Source organism: Notamacropus eugenii, chromosome 1 (assembly GCF_028372415.1).
Source record: "Notamacropus eugenii isolate mMacEug1 chromosome 1, mMacEug1.pri_v2, whole genome shotgun sequence".
NCBI lineage: Eukaryota > Metazoa > Chordata > Mammalia > Diprotodontia > Macropodidae > Notamacropus > Notamacropus eugenii.
The window spans coordinates 291,862,337-291,882,939 of record NC_092872.1 but is presented as its reverse complement, the minus strand read 5'-3'; the positions used below and the strand labels follow the sequence as shown (position 1 = coordinate 291,882,939).

At 46.8% G+C, this 20,603-nt stretch overlaps 1 protein-coding gene across 6 annotated transcripts in view; it reads right to left on the bottom strand.

The window, feature by feature from the left end:
- Positions 1 to 20,603, bottom strand: part of KNDC1 (kinase non-catalytic C-lobe domain containing 1) — an 85,089-nt gene that overhangs the window by 34,272 nt on the left and 30,214 nt on the right. For 5 of the 6 annotated variants that reach the window (XR_011971727.1, XM_072629139.1, XM_072629138.1 and 2 more), the window contains 10 exons: positions 13,773 to 13,887; positions 12,095 to 12,166; positions 11,829 to 11,890; positions 9,523 to 9,681; positions 6,667 to 6,744; positions 4,477 to 4,576; positions 4,025 to 4,187; positions 3,199 to 3,941; positions 2,672 to 2,816; positions 1,049 to 1,149 (listed from right to left, as the gene is read on the bottom strand). Coding sequence is in view for 5 of the 6 variants with exons in the window: in XM_072629139.1 (XP_072485240.1) it covers positions 1,049 to 1,149; positions 2,672 to 2,816; positions 3,199 to 3,941; positions 4,025 to 4,187; positions 4,477 to 4,576; positions 6,667 to 6,744; positions 9,523 to 9,681; positions 11,829 to 11,890; positions 12,095 to 12,166; positions 13,773 to 13,887 (1,738 nt within the window). In the remaining variant the exon portion in view is untranslated. The remainder of the gene's footprint in view (positions 1 to 1,048; positions 1,150 to 2,671; positions 2,817 to 3,198; positions 3,942 to 4,024; positions 4,188 to 4,476; positions 4,577 to 6,666; positions 6,745 to 9,522; positions 9,682 to 11,828; positions 11,891 to 12,094; positions 12,167 to 13,772; positions 13,888 to 20,603) is intronic. The other variant, XM_072629140.1, reaches the window with a different exon arrangement.

Sequence of the window (20,603 nt, the reverse complement as noted above, 5' to 3'; positions counted from 1 at the left end):
TGTTGGTTATTCAGATAGCCTTTGAAGTGCAGGCTGATAATAAGAGGGAAAACTCATCTATTTAAAAGGTAAAGAAATTTTAGTTTAGGTGAATTGATGGATACTGGCCCATTGTGTTTTACTCAGACAAGTCTGGGAAAAAGTGGATTCTTCCTTTTGTCTAGATTCCCCCAGATGGGGTGATATGGACTTAGATCAGAGTCATGTTCCCTAGACCCTCATTAGAATAAGCTCACCTATCATTATAATATTTGTTGTTTCATTACTTGTTAAGAGTTGATTGGTATGCTCAGGAACATGCACTCTTCCAAGGGCATATAAACACTGACTGTGTTCCATGAGGGATCTTTGGCATTCCAGAGTGCCACTGACCCTTTTATTCACTATTGTTAGGATGACCAATAAAATGATTAATTACTCAGAAACTACGTCTCTCACACTTTTTATGCCACAGATCCATCCATCTACTGAGCCATCTATTTATCCACCCATCCATCCATTTTTCTATCTATCCATCCATCAATCAGTCCATCTATCTATGCATCTATTTATCCATCTACTGATTTATCATCTATCTACTGATCTATAGATCTATTCATCTACCTATGCCCACCTATGTATCCATCTACTGATTTATCTTATAGCTCTATCTACTCATCCATCCATCCATCCATCTATCTATCTATCTATCTATCTATCTATCTATCTATCTATCTATCTATCTATCTATCTATCTGTCTATCCATCTATTTATCTATCTGGTGATCTTTCATGCTCTCAACGACACTAGGGGACTGCTTGAGGTCATGCCAACCTATGGAAGTCAGGCATCATCCTCTGGCTCCCTGGCTTTGGGTCTAGACTTCCCCTAATGCACCAACACTCCTCTTGACACAAGACACTTACTCATGTGACCTAAATAATTTGTTTCCTGACTGATTATTGATTGACTTAAGAATGAGCCCAGTGATAATTGGCTCCTTGTTCTTTTAGTGAGAAGGGTGGGGAAACTCAATGGAGACAAGAAAAGCCCCTGTCCACCTCTTACCTGCTTCACACTTGGTTTGTCTCCTACCTGCTGTTCCACTGACTGGCTTCTGTCCACCACGGCCTTGATTCTCCCATTCAGAGTCATCCATTTCCATTACGCTGAAAATCAGAACCTCTATTTTAACATTTCATAGGGCTCTGGGCTAAAGCCCATGGACTTCCTCCTGTCATCCAACATCACCCTGTCTGAGCCTGCATTGGAGAAAGCCCCCTTGACTGGACCACCAGAAGTGATCCCATCACACAAATGGCCTGGCAGAGAAGCAGTTGGGACCATGGGTCCCCAAGGCCTATGGCAGAGGCATGAACACAGCAGGGGCCAATCAGGACTGCTCAGGCTAGAGGGGGTAGCCATGGACAAAAGTCAGATTTGAACTCAAGCATTCCCAACTTCAGGCCTAGGGTTCTATTCACTGTGTCCTGTAGCTGCCTAGGTAAAGGGCTAAATTTGCTCTGTTTGGCTCCAGAAGGTAGAGTCAGGAGCAATGGGGTTATAGTGGTTGGGTGGTGACAGTAGCAAAAAGGCTTGACATTAGGAAAAACTTCCTCGTGATGACAGCTTCCCCAAATGGAGTGGGCTTAGAATTGGGGTGGGTTCCCTCTGCTCAGGGTTATTTAAGAAAGGTTAGATGGAGGGCTCTCTAAGAAGGCTGGAACTGATGATCAACATGGGACACATTAATGTATACCCATCAGAAAAACGATGAAGAAAGTGAAAATCAGCCAGCGTGCCAAGGCCACTTACATCCACTTGCTCCTTCTATGGCAAGGTCAAAATGAGGAACTGAGTGGGGGGGGCTCTGGCCTTGGGCGCCATGCCCCTAACTGCACTCCTATCTGCCATGAGAAGACAGAAAGACTCCCAAGACCATCAGGGATCTTGAATCCAATAACAAACTTGGGGTGAGGTGGGGAATAAACCAGAAGAGGCCTGGGGGGGAGGTCCTCGCAGGGGCTCTTGTCTCACGTGGGTGGGACAAGAAGTCTGCTGAGATGCCTGTCAGCTCTTATGTTCTGCAGCCTACCTTCCAAAAAGGGTTTCCTTGCATTTTCTTTATACCATCATCACCATCACTTCCCCACCCCCAAACATCCCCTATAACAAAGAATGACAGAAGGGAGCCAGCCAGGACAGTGCCATATCTGCACGTTATCTGCACAGTTGTGCCAATGGCCACTGAGGCTTGGGCTCCCACCTGAGCGGGAAACACTGTGAGGGAGGGAGAAGCAGGAAGAGGAAAAATGGGGCTACAGAGAAAGGGGCAAAGTGGAGGGTGGGCCGTAAAGAGGAAAGAAGGCAGACGTGGTGCACAGCTGGAACAAGGGGCAAAAGGGTGTGCCTGTCTACTGGGACAAGGGGTGACCAACCTTCTCTGTCTACCACAGCACTAACGTTTCCTGTTTTCTCACAAGAAACAAATCCCAAGAGGATGGGATTTTCTGGCTTTAAAAATAAGGACTTTGATTTAACAAGTCCCATATTGGAGGGTTTCCTTGAACATTTGGGGTCTTGGGGGCTTTTTGCCTCCTAGCCAAGCTTAGTGGTGAGAGCAAGCTAATATCTGCAGCCCTGATTGATGAACGGGAGAGGAGGCTGGGTTTCTGGCAGGGACCCACTCACCTCTCAGGGGGTGACATCTTCCCATTCACGACCTTGAAGAGATTCTGAAGCAGTTTCTCATTCCAGTAGAGGTCACAAAACTTCTCTGATATGGCCCCACAGAAAGTTGCATATGTGAGATCTTTCAAGGCATAGACATATTCTCCTTGGTGGGGGTCAAAGTGTAATGATCAGATCATTTTCACCAACCTCTGAATGTTTCTTTGGAATGCTGCCCGCAGGGGACCAGGATCCCAGGGTGAGCCTGGCTTTCCCCCAAAGTCTGCCTGAAGGAGGGAGGCTGGAGGTTTGGTGGGGTGGGTGATCTGTTGGCTGCCTTAGAAAATGGTGTGAAAGACCAAAAGGTTGCTGTGGCCTCAGGATTTCTCTTACGATGGGGCCAAAGGGATCCCCAGATAGAATAGAGCCTCCCTGCCTGCAGTGCCCTCCTTGGGCCCTCGCAGCCCAGTAAGCACAGGGCCCATGATGGCCAATCCCCCTCCCCAATAACCATCGCCCTTTAGCATAACTCTGTTCCATATACTCACCCATGATCAAGGCTTCCAGTCCATTCTCCAGATAGCCATCAAAGGCAAACTCTTCTTGGATGAGATGCATGACTCTCTGTAGAGAAGGGCCAATTGTCTTTTTCTGCCCAGAGAAGGTTTCTGAATGAGAAGAAGGTGGCCTCCGATCTACTGGCTTTGCCAAGTCTAGGGGAGGCCCTGTACTACTGAATTCTCTCTCCCCTCCTCGACTTCTGGGGACATTTTTCTGAAGGGACTGACTTGGCGCACCAGAGGTAGAAACAGTGTCCCTGTGGCTGCTGAGTTCCTTGGGCTCCAAGTCTGGTGCCCCAGGGGTACTAGACTCCTTGGCTACAGGGTCACTGCTGTGGCCTGTGTCACAAGGAAGGTCAGGGCCTTGAGGCTCCTCCTGCAATGCTGGTTTGGCCTCTTGAGCCTCTGTGGGAAGGAGGCCATTCTTCAGGGGAGAGGCAGGTGGCCCAGAGGACTCACAAGGGTCCCCAGAAGTGGATGGATCACTCTCATGTTGGCCCCTTGGGGAGGTGGGTCTGGTTAGAGGCTGGACATGGGTGGAGAGGCCTGGAGGTGGTGCTTTGGGGGAGCCCTGTGGAGTTCCTGCTAGCGGGGGAGTTTCTGGAGTCTTTGGGCTAGCAGTGGCCATCTGCTCCTCAGCCATTTCGTTTGTGGTGCTGTCTGCAGAGCCAGAGGTAAGGCAGGGGCCCTCGAGCTGATCACCCTGATCAGAGGGGAATGAGCAGACTTCCCTGAGACAGAGAGGAGAAAAACACATCTTGTAAAGTTTGCTTAACACTTCCACTCCACTGCTGGCTTCCTCGCCAGTACTCACTCGGTCACGTCTGCCTCTTGTGCCAAAACAATTGGCTTAAAGTGAGTGGCCGAAGAGGTAAATGCAGTTGGCAAAACTGGGCTTTCTCTGCAGGTAGACAGCGGGTGAGGCACTGGGCCCTTCACGGCCACCAGCCTGCCATCCCCAGTAAAGGGAACGAATCCTGTGACAAAATGAGAAGACCCAGCATCAACAAAACACCCACAGTGCCCATGAAAGAGGTGGTCAATACCCAAGCACCATCCAAGAAGGAGGGATGCCCACCTAGACCAGCTCTGGCTGAGGAAGGGTTATCCATAGTGCCCATGATAGAGGTGGAAAATACCTAAGCACCATCCGAGGAGGAGGGATACCCACTTAGACCAGCTTTGGCTGAGGAAGGGTTACCCACAGTGCCCATGAAAGAGGTGGCCAATACCCAAGCAGCACCATCCAAGAAGGGGGATGCCCACCTGGACCAGCCTCTTCTGAGTCCTCTTGGCTACTTTTAGCTTCTAGGGCTGCTCGACTCAGGGTGCTCTGCAGGCCTATGGTTTCTTCTTCTTGGTAGACCTGAGAGCAGACGGCAGAATGAGGCACGTGTACGGAGGCTTGCTACCTTATCACAAACATGAGTACCAACAAACCTTCTTGGAAAGGTTTAAGGTTTGAAGATGCTTCACAGAACCCATCTCCTTTGGTTCCCACAATAGCTGTGTGAGAGGAGTACTACAGGATCATTTCACCCATTTTCTAGATGGGAAAACTGAGACTCTGTCCCCTGACCTTACTTCATGGGGTCCTCTTGAATGCAAGTTCAAGTCCCACCCCTCCCCTATGTTACACAGCCGGGATGCTTGGACCCAGAGGTATTAGAAGTCTCTTAAACACCATTCCATGTTTCCAGAAGCTCACCCAGGCCATAGGCCGGGCTGCAATCTCCTCCACAGACACTGACCAGAAGTGCCTATACTCTGGACAGGATGGAGATAGCCTTCCTCTATTCAGGGGCCCCCTGGGCCCTGGAACTCTTTCATGACTTACAGAGAATGAACACAACAGAATTCTCCAGGACTGATCCTTTGTTAATGTTAAAAGTCTTCTCTGCTGAGAAGGAGGGATTCTTCTCAAATGCAGGTTCTTAAGAGACAGGTGTCTGGTACCTGGTACACACCTCTACCTCTAAAAGCTTAGCCATAAGCAGACAGCTCCATTTTGTAATTCAGGAGCACTTTTCCTTGATGCTCTAGGCAAACTCAGATACTCTTCTGGTGTGTTGTGACAGATCATCTTTCATGGGTCCTGGTGATCATTTTAAGTGAACTTTGGTGTAATCTTTTTTTTTTTATTTTGTAATGTTTAACAGTCACTGCCATACAATTGTGATTTTATCCCCCCCACCTACCCCCCACTCCCCCCTCCCTCCCCACGAATGCATACAATTCTGTATAGATTCTACATATATTTTCCTATTGAGTATATTTTCACTATAGTCATGCTATGTAGTCAGACTAAGATAAATGAAAGAAATCGTATAACAAATCAGAACATGATACACAAACACATACACATACACAAACATGATCTGCTACAATATGTGAGTGACTTCCATATTTCTCTCTCTGAGTGTGGCAGGCATTTTGCCTTGAGATCCTCCATTGGGATTTTTTTTTTTTTTAGTAAGAAGTTCTTGTGTTATTACAAAAATCTAAGTCTACCAGAAAAAACTCTCACACACTGTGGTTGTTGCTGTGCATAAAGTTCTCCTGGTTCTGCTCCTTTCACTCAGCATCAGGTCATATAAGTCCTTCCAGGCCTCTCTGAAGTCTTCTTGTTCATCATTTCTTATGGCACAATAGTACTCCATTACATTCATATACCATAATTTATTCAGCCATTCCCCAATTGATGGACATCCCCTTGACTTCCAGTTTTTGGCAACTACATAGAGTGCTGCTATAAATATTTTTGTACATGTGGGACCCTTTCCCATTTTTATGATCTCTTGGGGATATAGTCCTAGTAGCGATATTGCTGGGTCAAAGGGTATGCACATTTTTGTAGCCCTTTGGGCATAGTTCCAAATTGCTCTCCAGAATGGTTGGATGCGCTCACAGCTCCACCAACAATGAATTAGTGTTCCAACTTTCCCACATCCTCTCCAGCATTTATCATTTTCTTGTTCTGTCATGTTTGCCAATCTTATAGGTGTGATGTGGTACCTCAGAGTTGTTTTGATTTGCATCTCTCTAACCAATAGTGATTTAGAGCATTTTTTCATATGATTATAGATAGCTTTAATTTCTTCCTCTGAAAATTGCCTGTTCATATCCTTTGACCATTTATCAATTGGGGAACTTTGGTGTAATCTTAAAGGGGATACTAAGGCAGGGCTACACACATCCCTGATCTTCTTTAGAGATGTAGAGAGATGATACCATAGTTCTCAAAAAGTAGAGGCAGCCAGGCCATCTCCACCCAACCAGAGGCCATGGTTCATCTGTGCCAACAAGAGGGTCACCCTGGTGATCCTGTCTGTGGAGCTGCCTGGGGTGATCACCGCCTAGGTGAAACCCCTCTGAAAAGGTCTGAGAGACATGAGAAAGCCCCAGTTGTGCCCAGGGCTCCCAGGCAGCAGACTGAGGTTTTTTTTTTTTTTTTACCTGCAGTGGAGATGTGCTCAGATGGGCAAGAATCTTCTTGCTGTCCATGCCTCGCTGGTGCAGGTAACTGCTACACACCTGGCCAAGGCAAAGCAGAGAGGGGCCACACAAGGCAGTCACGACAAAGCTCTGCCCACCCAACTGTTTTCCTGATGTTTCTGGGCCTTCTTGTTTGGTGTCTGAACAAGTATTGCAACCCTAAGGATGGCTATCTGACCTTGTAGGCAAAGGAAGGCTCTTTCTTCAGGGAGGAGGGGTCTTAGGTTTCCACTCCACATCCCAAGACCCAGAGAAAACATGGCCCTCCCACCTCCCAAACCCAGAAAAAGGCACTGATGGTTTCAGCTGAGGAGTCGAGTAGATGGTGAAATAAGAACAGCCCTCTCCAGATACATCTCCTCCACAAAGATCTAGAACACACACCCAGATCTAGAAATGAATCCTGATGGGAAATCCAAGTGAAAAAATCACAAGGCTTCACTATTTCAACTTTGGTCAGTATAAGGAGACACACAGAGATCTGTGACCACTGAGCACAGGGGTCTGGTCAGGAGCACACAGTGTGAAATACCAGTGCCTGAGGTCTGACGGAGGCCTGGGGCAGGAGGAGGGTTCAGGGGGCCAACTGGCAGCTCCATCACTCAGAACCAGGACACACTGAGGAGGGGAGTGGCAGCTAAAGGTGGTAGAGGAGAGTGGTCAAGGTCCTGGGCCCTCAATGGGCACTGAGCAAAGTCAAATTCAGATGTAACCTGGAGCTGTGTGGCTCCGACCCTAGAAGCAGAGCAGAGCATCCCAGGCTGAAGCTGCAGAGGACTAATCAGGGCACTAGTCCCAGAATGAAGGGTAGCCAGTAGGCTGGTCACTCTGAATCTGCAGTTTCCCAGTGAGATGGTGGCCAGGTACAGCAGCAGATCCCCAACCTTGGCAAGTCCTCAGGCTTGTTCTTAGACCAAAACCCAGCTTAGGAACTTGTGGAGTTTCCTCTTCCCCCACAGGGCAGTGATCAGGCTGCATTGGATCACTTTGGGATCACTTTGCAGGACTCCTGCCTTAGCTGTCCCTAACAGCCTGAGATAATACAACACTGGCTGCTTGGAGAAAGTGAGGACCAAAGGTCAGCTCAGAGCCTCCTTCTGAAAGCGCGCAGAGCCCAAAGTCAAGGAGGAGGCTGTAAGAATGAGCCAACATAAAGGGCACCAAACCCACCAGGGAAGCTCCAGACACAAAGAGAATGGCTCAGAAAATCTCCAGGCCAAGGCTAATGGGAGCCATGTCACTGAGACACAAGGCTGGTCAGAATGCAGCATTCCTGGAAGAGTTAAAGCCAGAGATTAAAAGGAACTAAAAATTGGGAAAAGGAAGAAAAGCTATGAAAGAAAGATGTGAAAAGAGAATTAATTGAACAAGAGGTATGAGACCTTCCCAAGAAAATAACCCCCTGAAAATATGAATTGGCCACATAGAAGCTAATGACTCCACGAGACATCAGAAAATATCAAGACAAAGTCAAAAGAGTAAAAAGCTAGAAGAAAACGTAAGTTATCTCAGCAAAAACAAGTGAGTAGGAAAACAGATGGAGGAGAGATAATTTAAGAATCATTGGATTGCTGGCATATTACAACCAAAATGAAAACTGCCCAAACCTTAGGATTAGACAGTAAAGTAGGAACTGAATTAAATCATCACCTCCTAAAAGAAATCCCCAAAGGAAGACTCCCCGGAACGTGATAGCCAGAATCCAGCTCTCTGAGGCTACAGAAGGAATACTGCAAACGGCCAGGCAGAAAGAATTCAAATACCAAGGAGTCACGGTCAGGAGCACCCAAAATTTGGCAGCGACCACCATCAAGAGTGGGGAGCTTGGAATGGTATTCCAGAAGGCAAAGGATATGGGCCAACAGCCAAGAGTTCAATCCTACACAGGAAAATGGACCTTTAATGAATCAGAGGACTTCCAAGTGTTCCTTATCAAAAAACCAGTAGCACTGAAATGCTGACATTCAAATTCATGTGTTAAGAGAAGGACAGAAGGGTCAGCATGAATGGGTGATTGTGAGGGATTAATAAAGTTAAGATGTTTACATTCTCACTTGGGGAGATGGCACATGCATTTCCTTGAATTCAGTCATCATAGGGGAGGTCAGTCTCACTAGACACAAGGTCTAGGAATGGTTCTGTTCGGTTCTTTGGAAAGAAGAATGGAGAGAGAAGTGGGATGGGCTCAGCCTGAATATGAAAGCTACAATAATGGAAGGCCTATCAAGGTCAGGTTCGGAAGGGTATGATACTGAATTGTGGTGCAGATACCAGTGCCTGCTCCAGTTTCACACATAGCAACAGGTCCACACCTACTTGAAGGGCCAGGAGACCAGAGGAGGCACACATTGGAGAGAAGGCCTTCTGCCTCCACCCAGAGGGGACCTGACTTATGCACGCAGGACCTTTCACCTAAGGGATGCCATCATTCTTTTGGGAAGCTAGTTAGATGGTGGAGCCCCTGAAGCAAGAAATGGTGGCGCTTGGCTTAGTGCTGGGGGCCACTAGGGCCACTCCTAGTGTGGGAGGGTGCCTGTCTACAGCTGGCCCTGCATTCATCACTCATATAGGGCTGCAGTGGGGAAAGGGGGGCAAGAGAGTCATACCCTTGAGCTTAACCCAAGCCAGGAAAATCATGTGTCAAGTCAACTTTCCCTCTTATACACCAGTCTGGGCTCATCCCAAGCCTGCCTTAATCTCCACCTCTGCTGACCACTAGCCTTCTGCCCTGGGGGCTGTCTTGGAGACCAATTAATTCATTATTCCTTGTCTAGACTTGACCTACTGGAGGGATGGGGCAACAATGTAATCAATCACCTTCATGGCCTGGGCCACAGATGGCCTATCCACAGCACTGCTTCGGGCCATGTCCAGCAGGAGACCTTTGAGCTTCCGAGGCAAGGACAACTTTTGTTTAGGCGCTAAATTGAATTTAGCTGCGGTCCACAGTATGGCTGCCACACAGTAAACAGAGGCCTGTCCGAAAAGGACGGGAAAGTCTATCAGTCAGTCAGTAAACATTTAGTAGATGCCTACTACGTACCAAGCACCAGGGATACAAAGAAAGGCAAAAACAGACCCTGTCCCCAAGTTGCTCCCAGTCTGATGGGACACACATCAGGGATTCAGAGGGATCAGGAAAGGCTTCCTGTAGATGGGCAGCCAGAAGCTGAAGGAGAGAAAAGGTGACCCGGGAAGAATGAAAAGGAAGGAGGTAGAAAGCTATCCTCCTAGGCCCTCATGGCTCTCCTCCCTCCCACTCCACCTAGCCTTCAGAACTCAGATCAAGTGGGACTTCCTCCAGGAAGGCTTCCTTGATTCAGGAGCACGAAACTTAGACCTGAGAGCTCAGAGACCTTGGTCCAATTTCGACTGGCACAGGAAACACTCAACAACACCCCAGCCTCCAAACAAGGACTTTCCATGGGGCACAGATGCAGCTCTCGTTGCCTTACAGAAAGCCTTCATTCACCTCTCACCAAGTTTGGGGGCTTCCATGGTCCAGCCTTCCCTGATGCCCCCAGGTGCTAATGCTCCATTGCTCCCTAAGTCATTGAGTATTTACTTAAAGGGTTCTAGATCTGGACTTGGAAAGGATGTCAGAAGCCACTGAGTCCAACTCCCTCTTTTTACAGATGAGAAAATTGAGGTCCATGTCTGCTAAGTAATCTGCCCAAGGTCAACCTTGGCAGCATTTGAACATGGGCTCCCTAACTCCTAAGCTCCCCTAGCAGAGTTCCAGCTCCTTTTCTTGGCATGTCCAGAGCCCAGCCCAGTGTCCTGCAGGTAGGAGACCATAATGAGTGCTGAGCTTAATGGACTCATCTGCATTGCTGCCCTCAGAGAAGGAAGGTACTTGAGGATAGAACCCTGCCATCTCCTCCCTGGTAGGGGGACTTATGGATTTGCCTTGGAAAGCCTACCTCTGTCCATGTTACCTTCGCTGGCCAGGTCCCCTGGGCTCATAGTGGACTCTTTGCTGCTGGCCCACCTCTCCTGTCTATGCCCACTGCCCCTGCTAGAAGAGATCCTTTTCATGCCTGCCTACCTGTCCCTGGGGCCAGTCCAGAACTGTGGTTGTTTTGTTATTCAGTCATTTCCATTATGGTCAACTCTCCATGACCTCATTTGGGGTTTTCTTGGCAGAGATACTAGAATGGTTGGCCATTTCCTTCTACAGCTCATTTTATAGATGAGGAAATGGAGGCAAACAGGGTGAAGTGACTTGCCCAGGGTCATACAACTAGCAAATGTTTGAGGACAGATTTGAACTCAGGAAGAGGAGTCTTTCTGACTCCAGACCCAGTGCTCTATCCACTGTACCATCTGGCTGCCCTAAGCATCTCCCTAAGGGATCTGGGTTCATCACACCTTGGCACACACATTCCCAGTGGTTGCCTGTTGCCTTCTAGGTAATGTTTACATGATGGACTAGCATTTGAGGCTCCATGCAGTTGGAGGCCACCCCTCTTGGCCCAGCTGTTTCCCGTTCTTTAGTCCTATTCCTAGACTCAGGAGAGGTTCTGGTCCATTGGAGGTCATGGCGGGGGCAGCATGCTGAAGGTCACCATTTTGGAGGTATAAGAATTCCCCCCTCTTCTTCCTGGTCACTTGCATCTCCTGGAGGTTTTTGCCTTCTTGGTATCCAATCAGTCAACCAATCAATCAGCACTTATGAAGTACCTGCTGGATGCTGGGTCCTATGTCAAGTGCAGGGCTTGGCACATAGTGAGTGCTTAATAAATGCATGCCTTTTCCCCTCTTTTTCCTTTCCTTTTTCTTCCTCACTAGAGTTGGCTAGAACAGGACAAAAATGCCCCCCAGGCTCCCCACCCCCAATCTCTCTGTTACATGGAGATCAGATTTAGGGAACCAAGCCCTTTCCTAAGGTGTGGCCACCATGCCAGGGGGCCACTCTAGCTTCACCCACCCCTGGCTGGCCCCTCCGGCTCTGCTTTGCCAGACCTGCTTGTGTATAGGGAGTGGGATGGGGAAGAGGCCAAGAGGGGCTGCTGAGTGACTCTGGGCCAATCCAAATGTGAGGCCTGTGGCTGTATCTGGCACCATGCATGGTCCCACTCATGCACTGTGCCCAGGGATATCACAGGAACCTACCCACTGACCTTTTCTGTGACCAGCTTCTGTTGTTCCACTTCAGGAGCCACATAAAATGGGTTATAAGAGCCTGAGGGAGTCAAAGCAAAGGGTCAAAGTTTGCCTCAGAGGAAGCATGCTTGTCCTCTGGCTGCCAGCCCCTGAAAACCAGGACAGAACTGAGCCATTGTCTACATGTACCTACATGTCCACACGCTGCACCCACATGCACACATACAGAATCTAAAGATACACAAACAGGATAGATACCAGTGCCCAAACAGGGGGACATTACCTGCATCTTTCAAAGCTCCAAAGAGAACATTCCCTTCAGAGTCCACCAGCACAGAGTCCAAACACAAATAAGCTATGGAAGGAAGGACATGTCAGTGGCGTGAGGGCACCAGTGCTGCAGCTCCTGCCCCCCCAGCAGGAGGAGAGCTCCAGGTGGCAACAATGGACAGGGATCTACGTGTAGGCAGCTGCTAGGATTAGAGATGAACTTGGAGATGTGACGGAATCAAAGACACTGAGAGAATGAAATGATCCTGATGCAGGACCCATGACTATCCTACTCAAGAAGCTTCTGTGGCTCTTACTGCCTGAGGGTCAAAAGGCAAACTCTTCTGTTTAATAACGATGATAATAAAAACTGAAGTTTACATGGCACCTATTCTGTGCCTGACACTGTGCTAAGAACTTTAAAGTTATTACTTTATTTGATCTTCCCAACCACCCTGGGAGGTGCTATCATTCTCCCCATTTTACAGATAAGGAAACTGAGGCAGACAGAGCCTAAGTGAATTGTTCAGGATGACCTAGCTAGTAAGTGTCTGAGGCTGAATTTGAAATCAGGTCTTCTTGCACTAATGAAAGACTGCCCTTCCCTTCAACCCCATCGCTACCTTTTGGCTCAAGGGCCTCATCTTTCTGGGGCATCCCTGATGTTCCCATCTCCTTCCAATCACAGTCAATATTTGTATCTAGCCTGTATCATCAACTTATCTGTGAACAGGTAGCATCTGCACCCTGCTTCTGAGCCCACTAGTAGGATAGGAGCTTCTTGAAGGCAGAGCCTGTATCAGCTCTGTCCTCTTTAAGCTCAGTGCCCAGCACAGAACTGGCACTTAATAAATTGGTGTAGATGCATTTGCTCCCCAAGGTATGGGTTGGACCAAGGGTGGGCAGACTTTGGAAAAAGGGGAGAGACCAGAGAGAGAACAGATTGAGGGCAGATAAGTTTCCTTCCTTCCTTCCTTCCTTCCTTCCTTCCTTCCTTCCTTCCTTCCTTCCTTCCTTCCTTCCTTCCTTCCTCCCTCCTTCCCTCTTGGATTATGGCTTATGTGGAAATGTGTTCTGCATGACTTCACATGTGTAATGAGTTCTTGCCTTCTCAGTGGGTGGGAGAGGGAGAGAATTTGGAATTGAAAATCAAATACAATGGAATAACATTTGGAAAAAGAAAAGGAAAAGCAGAGGGGGCTTCTGGGAGCAGTGCTGTGGGGGCAGAAATAGATCCAGGTTGCCCAAACTACCCCAGTGGAGAGGAGGGTGATGACCTTGGACAAAGTTGGCTTAGCAGGGGTTAATGGGGGATCTTTGACTTGGGGACTGAGTTGCAAAAACCCTCAAATATAGACCCTGCTCCATGCCTAACCAAGCATTCTCCTCACAGTTTCTGAGTGGCAAACTCTGGCCAGAGTTTTTTTGACCTCAGTGCCTTGAACATAGCAGGGGCTTAATAAATGTTGGATTGTCTGCACCCCATCGTCCTGGCATCCCTTTGCTGCTCCTCTTCCTATGTCCCACGATGCCAGCCCCCAAGAAACCACTTCCTTGGGGATGTCCTGAATTCTAGCTGGTGATGGATAGCCAGGCTCACCCTGTGGCCTGTGGGAGGGGCCCAGACTAAGCCAGTGCCTGGTTCCCCTTTGTTGTAGGTCAGCAATGGCGATGGTGGTACACAAGATTACCTGGGTGTTCTATGTAGCTCTGAAGAGTGAAGAGAGATTCTCGACAGAGCGCCCAGAGCTCGTACTCTCCAAAGGGCCTCCCCAACCTTGACAAGAGCTCCTGCAGAGACACCCACTGGGTGGGTGGAGGGGAGAGACAAACAAGACAGGGAGGGGGCAGAGGAAATCCATTAGTATGGGTACCAGTGGGCTTCCCCTCAGAACCACAGGCAGACCCAACTCTCCTCAACCAAAGGGCAAGCAGTGGGGCTCGTGCTGCTATGGCTCAACTAAGTATGCCCACAGATAGGGGTGTGTGTGTGTGTGTGTGTGTGTGTGTGTGTGTGTGTGTGTGTGTGTGTGTGTGTGTGTCCATGTGACTTTATGTAAGGATTTGTGAGTGTGATTGGACTGTGTGTGGCCCTGATAATGGTGGCTGCCTTTCACACCCTTTGATTCTCACCAGAATCCTGGAGAGAAACATCTTGGGGACCCCCTTGAGACCTGGGAGTGCTCATTATCATCCAGGCTGAGTGGAGACAGACAGCCCCTAGATTCCCAGAAGTCACTGGCCTGGCCAGGTGACTCCCAGTGTATCCTGGGAGCTTAGGCCACGAGGGTACTCAGACTATATAATGGGACAGCTGAGAAGGGAAATCAGCGTCTTCTCCCAGGCCCCCCAGTGAATCCATGGCGTCCGTTTGGTGGTTAAGACATCACTCTCTTGTATACTGGAGAGCAGTTGGGTGAGGGACTGGTTTGGAGGCACAGTCAGTCTGCGGCTGACTTCTGCTCTCATCAGTGCAATTCTTGACTAAATTTCTTTGCTCTAAAGGACAGTCCAAGTGGGGTGAGGGTGACTGGGAAGCAAGCAGTGTTATTTTCAAAAGAGTGCCAGTAAAGGATGTTAAAAAGCCAGACAAAGGTTGGGGTCCAAGCCATCTCAGGCCTGTTTGCACAGAAGTAGAGGCCCAGGTGGACACCACTGGGATGGCTGCTCCTGGCGGAGCTTCAAAGGAAAGGGTCTGTTTGAAATGGGCACCAGCAGGGTGTGGCCACCTGACTGATGAGCACAAGGTCACACAACTCCAGACCTGGAGGGGCCAAGCAGATGTAGGGAAGAGTGTGTGACCAGGTGGATGTCCAGGCCCTTGGTCTCTGTTCACCCTTTCCTCCTCTGCTCCTCTTTCTACCCACATGGTTAGCACTGGCCTCAAGAAGGGCAGCACCATCCCCACAAGCCTAATGGACCCATTTAACAGGCCTCATTTTAGGTTCTATGCACTGGGGTGGGCTTACAGCCTGATGACCCAAGTAGCTATCTGGGTAATGATTTTCCATCTGAGAAGCCAGTCGAGGACCGCAAGTTCCCAGGGCTGGATTTTGGTGGGAGAATAGGGGCCAGTAGGGGTGGGGGTGGGGTCACTGGTTCAGAAGTTGTTTTGTCTCAACCCCAACAACAGCAGTGCTTAGACTTTGTTTATTTAGGTGTGTGTAGGGGAAGAGGAGGAGCTGTGGGAAGTGAGGCAACCGTGGGAATCTTTCACTCCACCAGCTGTCCCTCAAGAAGTGAGGACCCAGGGAGAGTTTGCTCTGCTCCTCCATGAAAAGAAATGTGCAGACAAAGAGGAGGCTGTGGTTCTTCCTTTGGTTCCATGGCAATGTCCTCAGATAGTTTGAAGGGGTAGGGGTGTCCTGCATTTAGTGAAGCATGCCGGGTGTGGTGCATGGTGCAGAGGTGAGACAAGGGCCCAGCAGTAGGTGTCACTGGTGGGGTGCACCCCAGGGATTCCCTGCTTCATCACAGAGCCTTTGGGATACTCAGGAGGCCAGTGACTGAGTACTCCAAGGTTAGGGCCAGGGGCTGAGTCTGTGAGGGTCCTGAAGCTGGCTCACCTCTTAGACTCCTTGGGATGTCACTGAAGGTGGGGGCTGCCTTTTGTCTTAGGATCCCTAGTCTTTGTATCTCACTGTCCCCTTTTTCACTAGGGGACACATATGGTTCAAGTTCCCCCCCCCAAGGTCATCCGTGGTTGTGTGACCTTGAGGCAGAGTTCCGGGAGCTAACTCTAAAGCTATTGAGAGGGAAATCTTGGCTTGGCTTTCTGTGTTTCTGGATTAGCTTGGAGGCCAGCTGAGTTCACTCTGATGGTCTTTGGGACTTCTCTGGGTAGGGGGATGGAAGCAAGAAGAAGAAAGGTAAGGAGAGGTGTGATCTTTCCCCTAATAGAATCTCACTTAGGTGCGGAATCCTTTCAAGGGGACTGTTTTCCCCCAACTGAGTCAGCTTTCTTTTCTCCCTTTTGTTTTTAGTTACTTAAAGAGACATCTTTGCTCCCTACTCTTTTGGGGATAAACAGCTAAGCCTGATGCTGTGAAAAGAAAATTGGCATTCAGTTGTTTCCAAAGCACCTTTCTTTTCATCATCAGCAATTTGACCCAGAGGGTCAGAAACACCCAAGGAATCTCTGCCTTTGTTGTATGCTAGATCCTCTAACAGTCAGTCTGGTGAAGCCTAGCGACTCCTCAGTCAAGTTTTTAAAACAATAACCTAAAAACAGGATCTGACACAAATTAGTTCTATTGAAATGTGGTCCTCCCAGTCTTTTTACAACACCAAGTTCACAGACCTTGGGTAAAGAAGCTCTGATCTGACTGCTCCTCAGCTGCAGCTGTTTTATTTTTCCCACAACTATATGTTAAAACAATTTTAAGCATTTGTATTTTTTAAGTTTTGAGTTCTAAATTCTAGCCATACCTTCTTCTAAGACAATAAGCAATCCAATAAAGGTTATACATCTGTAATCACATAAAACATTTCCATATTAGTAATTTTGTACAAGGCTCTTAAAAAAATAAGAAAGAAGTTGAAAAATAGTATGATTCAGTCTGTATGCAGACATCAGTTCCTTCTTTGGACAGATAGCATGTTTGGGATTGTCTTGGATCATTGTATCGCTAAGAAGAGTTAAATCATTTACAATTCTTGATCATAGCATATTGCTGTTGCTGTGTGCAATGTTCTCCTGGTTCTACTCCAGGTTTTTCTAAAATCCTCCTCCTTGTCATTTGTCATTTCTTATAGCATAGTAATGTTCCATCCTAACCATATACCTCAACTATTCCCCAACTGATGGGCATCCCTTTAATTTCCAGTTCTTTGCCATCACAAAAAACTGCTATCAATATTTTTGTGCATGAGTCCTTTTCCTTTTTTGATCTCTTTGGGATACAGACCCAGCAGCAGTCTTGGTGGGTTAAAGGGTAAGAGTTTTATAGCCCTTTGGGCAGAGTTCTAAATTGCTTTCCAGAATGGTTGGATCAGTTCACAACTCCACCAACAGTGCATTAGTACCCTAGTTTTCCCACATCTCCTCAAATATCCAACATTTTCCTTTTTTTTGGTCATATTTTCTCTATTCAACAGTGATTTAGAGCATTTATTTATATGACTAAGACAGCTTTGATTTCTTTGTCTGAAATCTGCCTGTTCCTCTCCTTTGACCACTTATCAATCAGCGAATAACTTGTATTATTAACTGACTCAGTTCTCTCTACATTTGAGAAATGAAGCCTTTATCAGAGACACTTGTTGCAAAATTTTTTCCTCCAGTTTTCTTCTTTCCTTCTAATTTTGGTTGCATTGGTTTTGCTTGTGCAAAAACCTCCTAACATAATCAAAATTATCTATTTTGCATTTTGTAATGCCTTCTATATCTTGTTTGGTTCTAAATTCTTCCCTTACCCATTGGTCTGACAGGTTAACTATTTCATGCTCTCCTAATTTGCATATGGGATCTTCATTTATGTGTATATCATGTACCCATTTTGACTTTATCTTAGTATATGAGGTGAGATGTTGGCATATACCTAGTTTCTGCCATACTGTTTTCCATTTGTCCTAGAAGTTTTGTCCAATAATGTTTTTGCTCCAAAAGCTTAGATCTTTGGGTTTATCAAACACTAGATTATTATGACCAATTACAATAATGTAATTTGCACCTAATCTATTTCACTGATCCACCACACTATTTCTTAGCTAATACCAGTGCAGCTGTTTTAAAGCTACCCTATTATCTATTCAATCATTCTGAGCAGTAATTTGGCCAATGCTAAGACAGGAATTGAAATAACCATAGCCTTGGACCCTGAGAAGGTACTCTCTCTACCCCAAGCACCACAATGAAGCAGCCAATACTGTTTCAAGAGCAAAGAATTTTATCTCTGATTTATCCCATCTGTAGTTTGATAGTATATAGGTTGTTTTTCATGTTGTCTCTCCCATTAGATTGTGATCTCCTTGAGGGCAAAGACTTTCTTTTTGCCTTTTTTTGAATCTCCACTGTCTAGCATGCGACAAGAACTGACTCAATGATTACTTAGATAGCTGCTCCCCCAAACAGCCAAAGGAGCACAGCTCAGACCCTCACCCCGGAGAGGCCAGCCCTCTCCACATCTGAATAGCCCAGTAACTGTGAGTCCCTATTGCCAATGTTGCTATTGTTCAAACCCCATTTTCCCCTTCCCATTCCTTTATTCCCATCCCCCAGTCTAACACCCCTCCCCACTTCCACTCTAAAACTACCCATTTCATCCATGTACTCTCTGGCTTACTCTAGAGGTAAGTAGCTTCCATTGACGCTCTCTTCCCTTCCTACTTCTTTCATTCTGTTCTGTTTGGTGAGACCTGGCACATTCTTGATGACTCAGCTTCCCTGGCTTCCCACTCTAGCACTGGCTTCATTTCTACCCCCCTCCCCAATAGTCACTGGTCATGGTGAGGGAGTCAGAATACTCCTTGCTCCCCATTATTATTTTCAGGTTTTCCTTCTACTTTTATCACTCAGTAACCTCTCCATCTTTGAGGTTCATTCTTTTCATATCTACCACCCAATTCATATATTGGCAGCTATTGTCTATTTACCTCCAAGAAATTTCTTTTCTTTTCTAGATGGGTTCAGTTCCTGGCTAAGTCTTTTTCTCTTCCTCAATTCCTGTCCTCACATGAGGGGACTTCAACATATTTACTGATATTCCATTAAATACTCTAACTTCATAATTCCTCAACTGACTCATTTCTCATGATCTCCTCGTCCATTCCACCTTATTTATACATAGAGATAGTCATATCTTTGATGTTACCATCATCCACAAGTGCACTATTTTCATGTCCAAGAATTTCAAAATTCCCTTCTCTCATCTTTTGGCTTTCTACTTCTTCCTCTGCTTTGTGACCCCTAACCTTTTTCTTTGTCCTAACCATGATGTTTAATCCCTTCACCCCTTTCTTCCTTTCCCTATCTTGGTTCTTGGTAAACCAGGTAAACTCTACATTAACCTCTTCTCTTGATTGCCTTGCCCCATTAAGCTTCAGACTTGGATAACTCCCATCATCTGCTGTCCTTTTTCCCACTTGGGCAATACGGAATGAAGGTGGAGAAAATTAAAATGTGCTGATTGAATCCACAACAAGTTTATGTTATATAATCTCAACTGGATCCTTACTGCTTCTAGGTAATCTTTTCATGCTTTCCATACTGATTCACCAATCCATGCATCACAATGACTTTTCCGTATGTTTTATCCCTCTTCAAGCTTCTCATAGCTCCATGTCCCAATTCTCTGAGATGAGAATCTTATGCTACAGTTCATTAAAAAAAAACCCTGAAAAACCCTGATGCCATGTGAGGCAGAGTCAAGATGATAGAGTGAGAGGTAGCATTTTTGTGTAGCTCAGCCAGCTTACCTCTTCCAGAGGTGATCTAGAAATGATCTAGAAAATGTACCAGATTAAATTTTGGTCAGAAAAGCCAGGAAAAAGGTCACAGCAAGTTATTTTTCCTGCCTAGGGAAGCTTAGGGAGGCAAGAGAGGTTTATGAGTCCTGGGTCTGGGGGCTGCCCAGGACTGCAGTGATACATCTGTCACTGGGAAGACTCAGGAATGGAAAGAGGACCAAGACAACTTGAACCAAGGCAAAGAGCACCAGAGTGGAAAGAGATCCCACAGGATTCCTGAACCACTTCTAGGTGTAGGAACAATGCCATCTGGTATTTCTAACACCTGTTACTCAGTTTTGGGTAACAGATCCAGGGTACAGAGGAGCAATTACGAATGAGAGTGGACCCTAGATGTGTACAGAGGAAAGAACAAGTTCTAGAAATGCAGTTCTGAGTCAAGGAGCAAAGTAGTGACTCTATTCTAGCCTTTATCCCAGCATGTGAAATAACCATGACAAGAAACACAGGCCAAAGGCTGCTCAACTGCTCTGAACCTGTACAGTATGCTATTGGGCTAACAACGACTGAGTCCAGCAACAATCTATGGAAACTCAACGATACATAAGCCAATATGCCCAAACTTGAAGTAGGAACTTGAAGATCTTGACCAGGAAGGTAGGAACAGATCTCTCCTTGTGTCACATCATTTGGGGAACACTGCACTGAAAACTTGCTGTGAAATGAGCAACAGGATATGTAAAAGGATGAAGTTCAGGTTAGACATCCTCTCCCAGAAGGGCACAAGGCCCAGAACTAACGTAAAGTCCAAAATCAAGATGTAGGACGGGAGAAGGAGCAAACAAAACAAGAACCTGACTATAAAGAGCTACTGTGGTGACAGGGAAGTTCAAGATACAAACAATCATAAAAGATGACAATAATTTGGAAACATCTACAATCAAAGCTTCAAAGAAAAATGAATATTGAACACAAACCCATCAAGAATTCCTAGAAGAGTTAAAGTAATACTTAACAAAAGAGAAAAGAAATGATTAAAAAAACAAATGAGAACTATGGAGCTGAGTTATGAAAAGAGAATTAATAACTTGGTAAAAGAGGTATAAAACTTCATT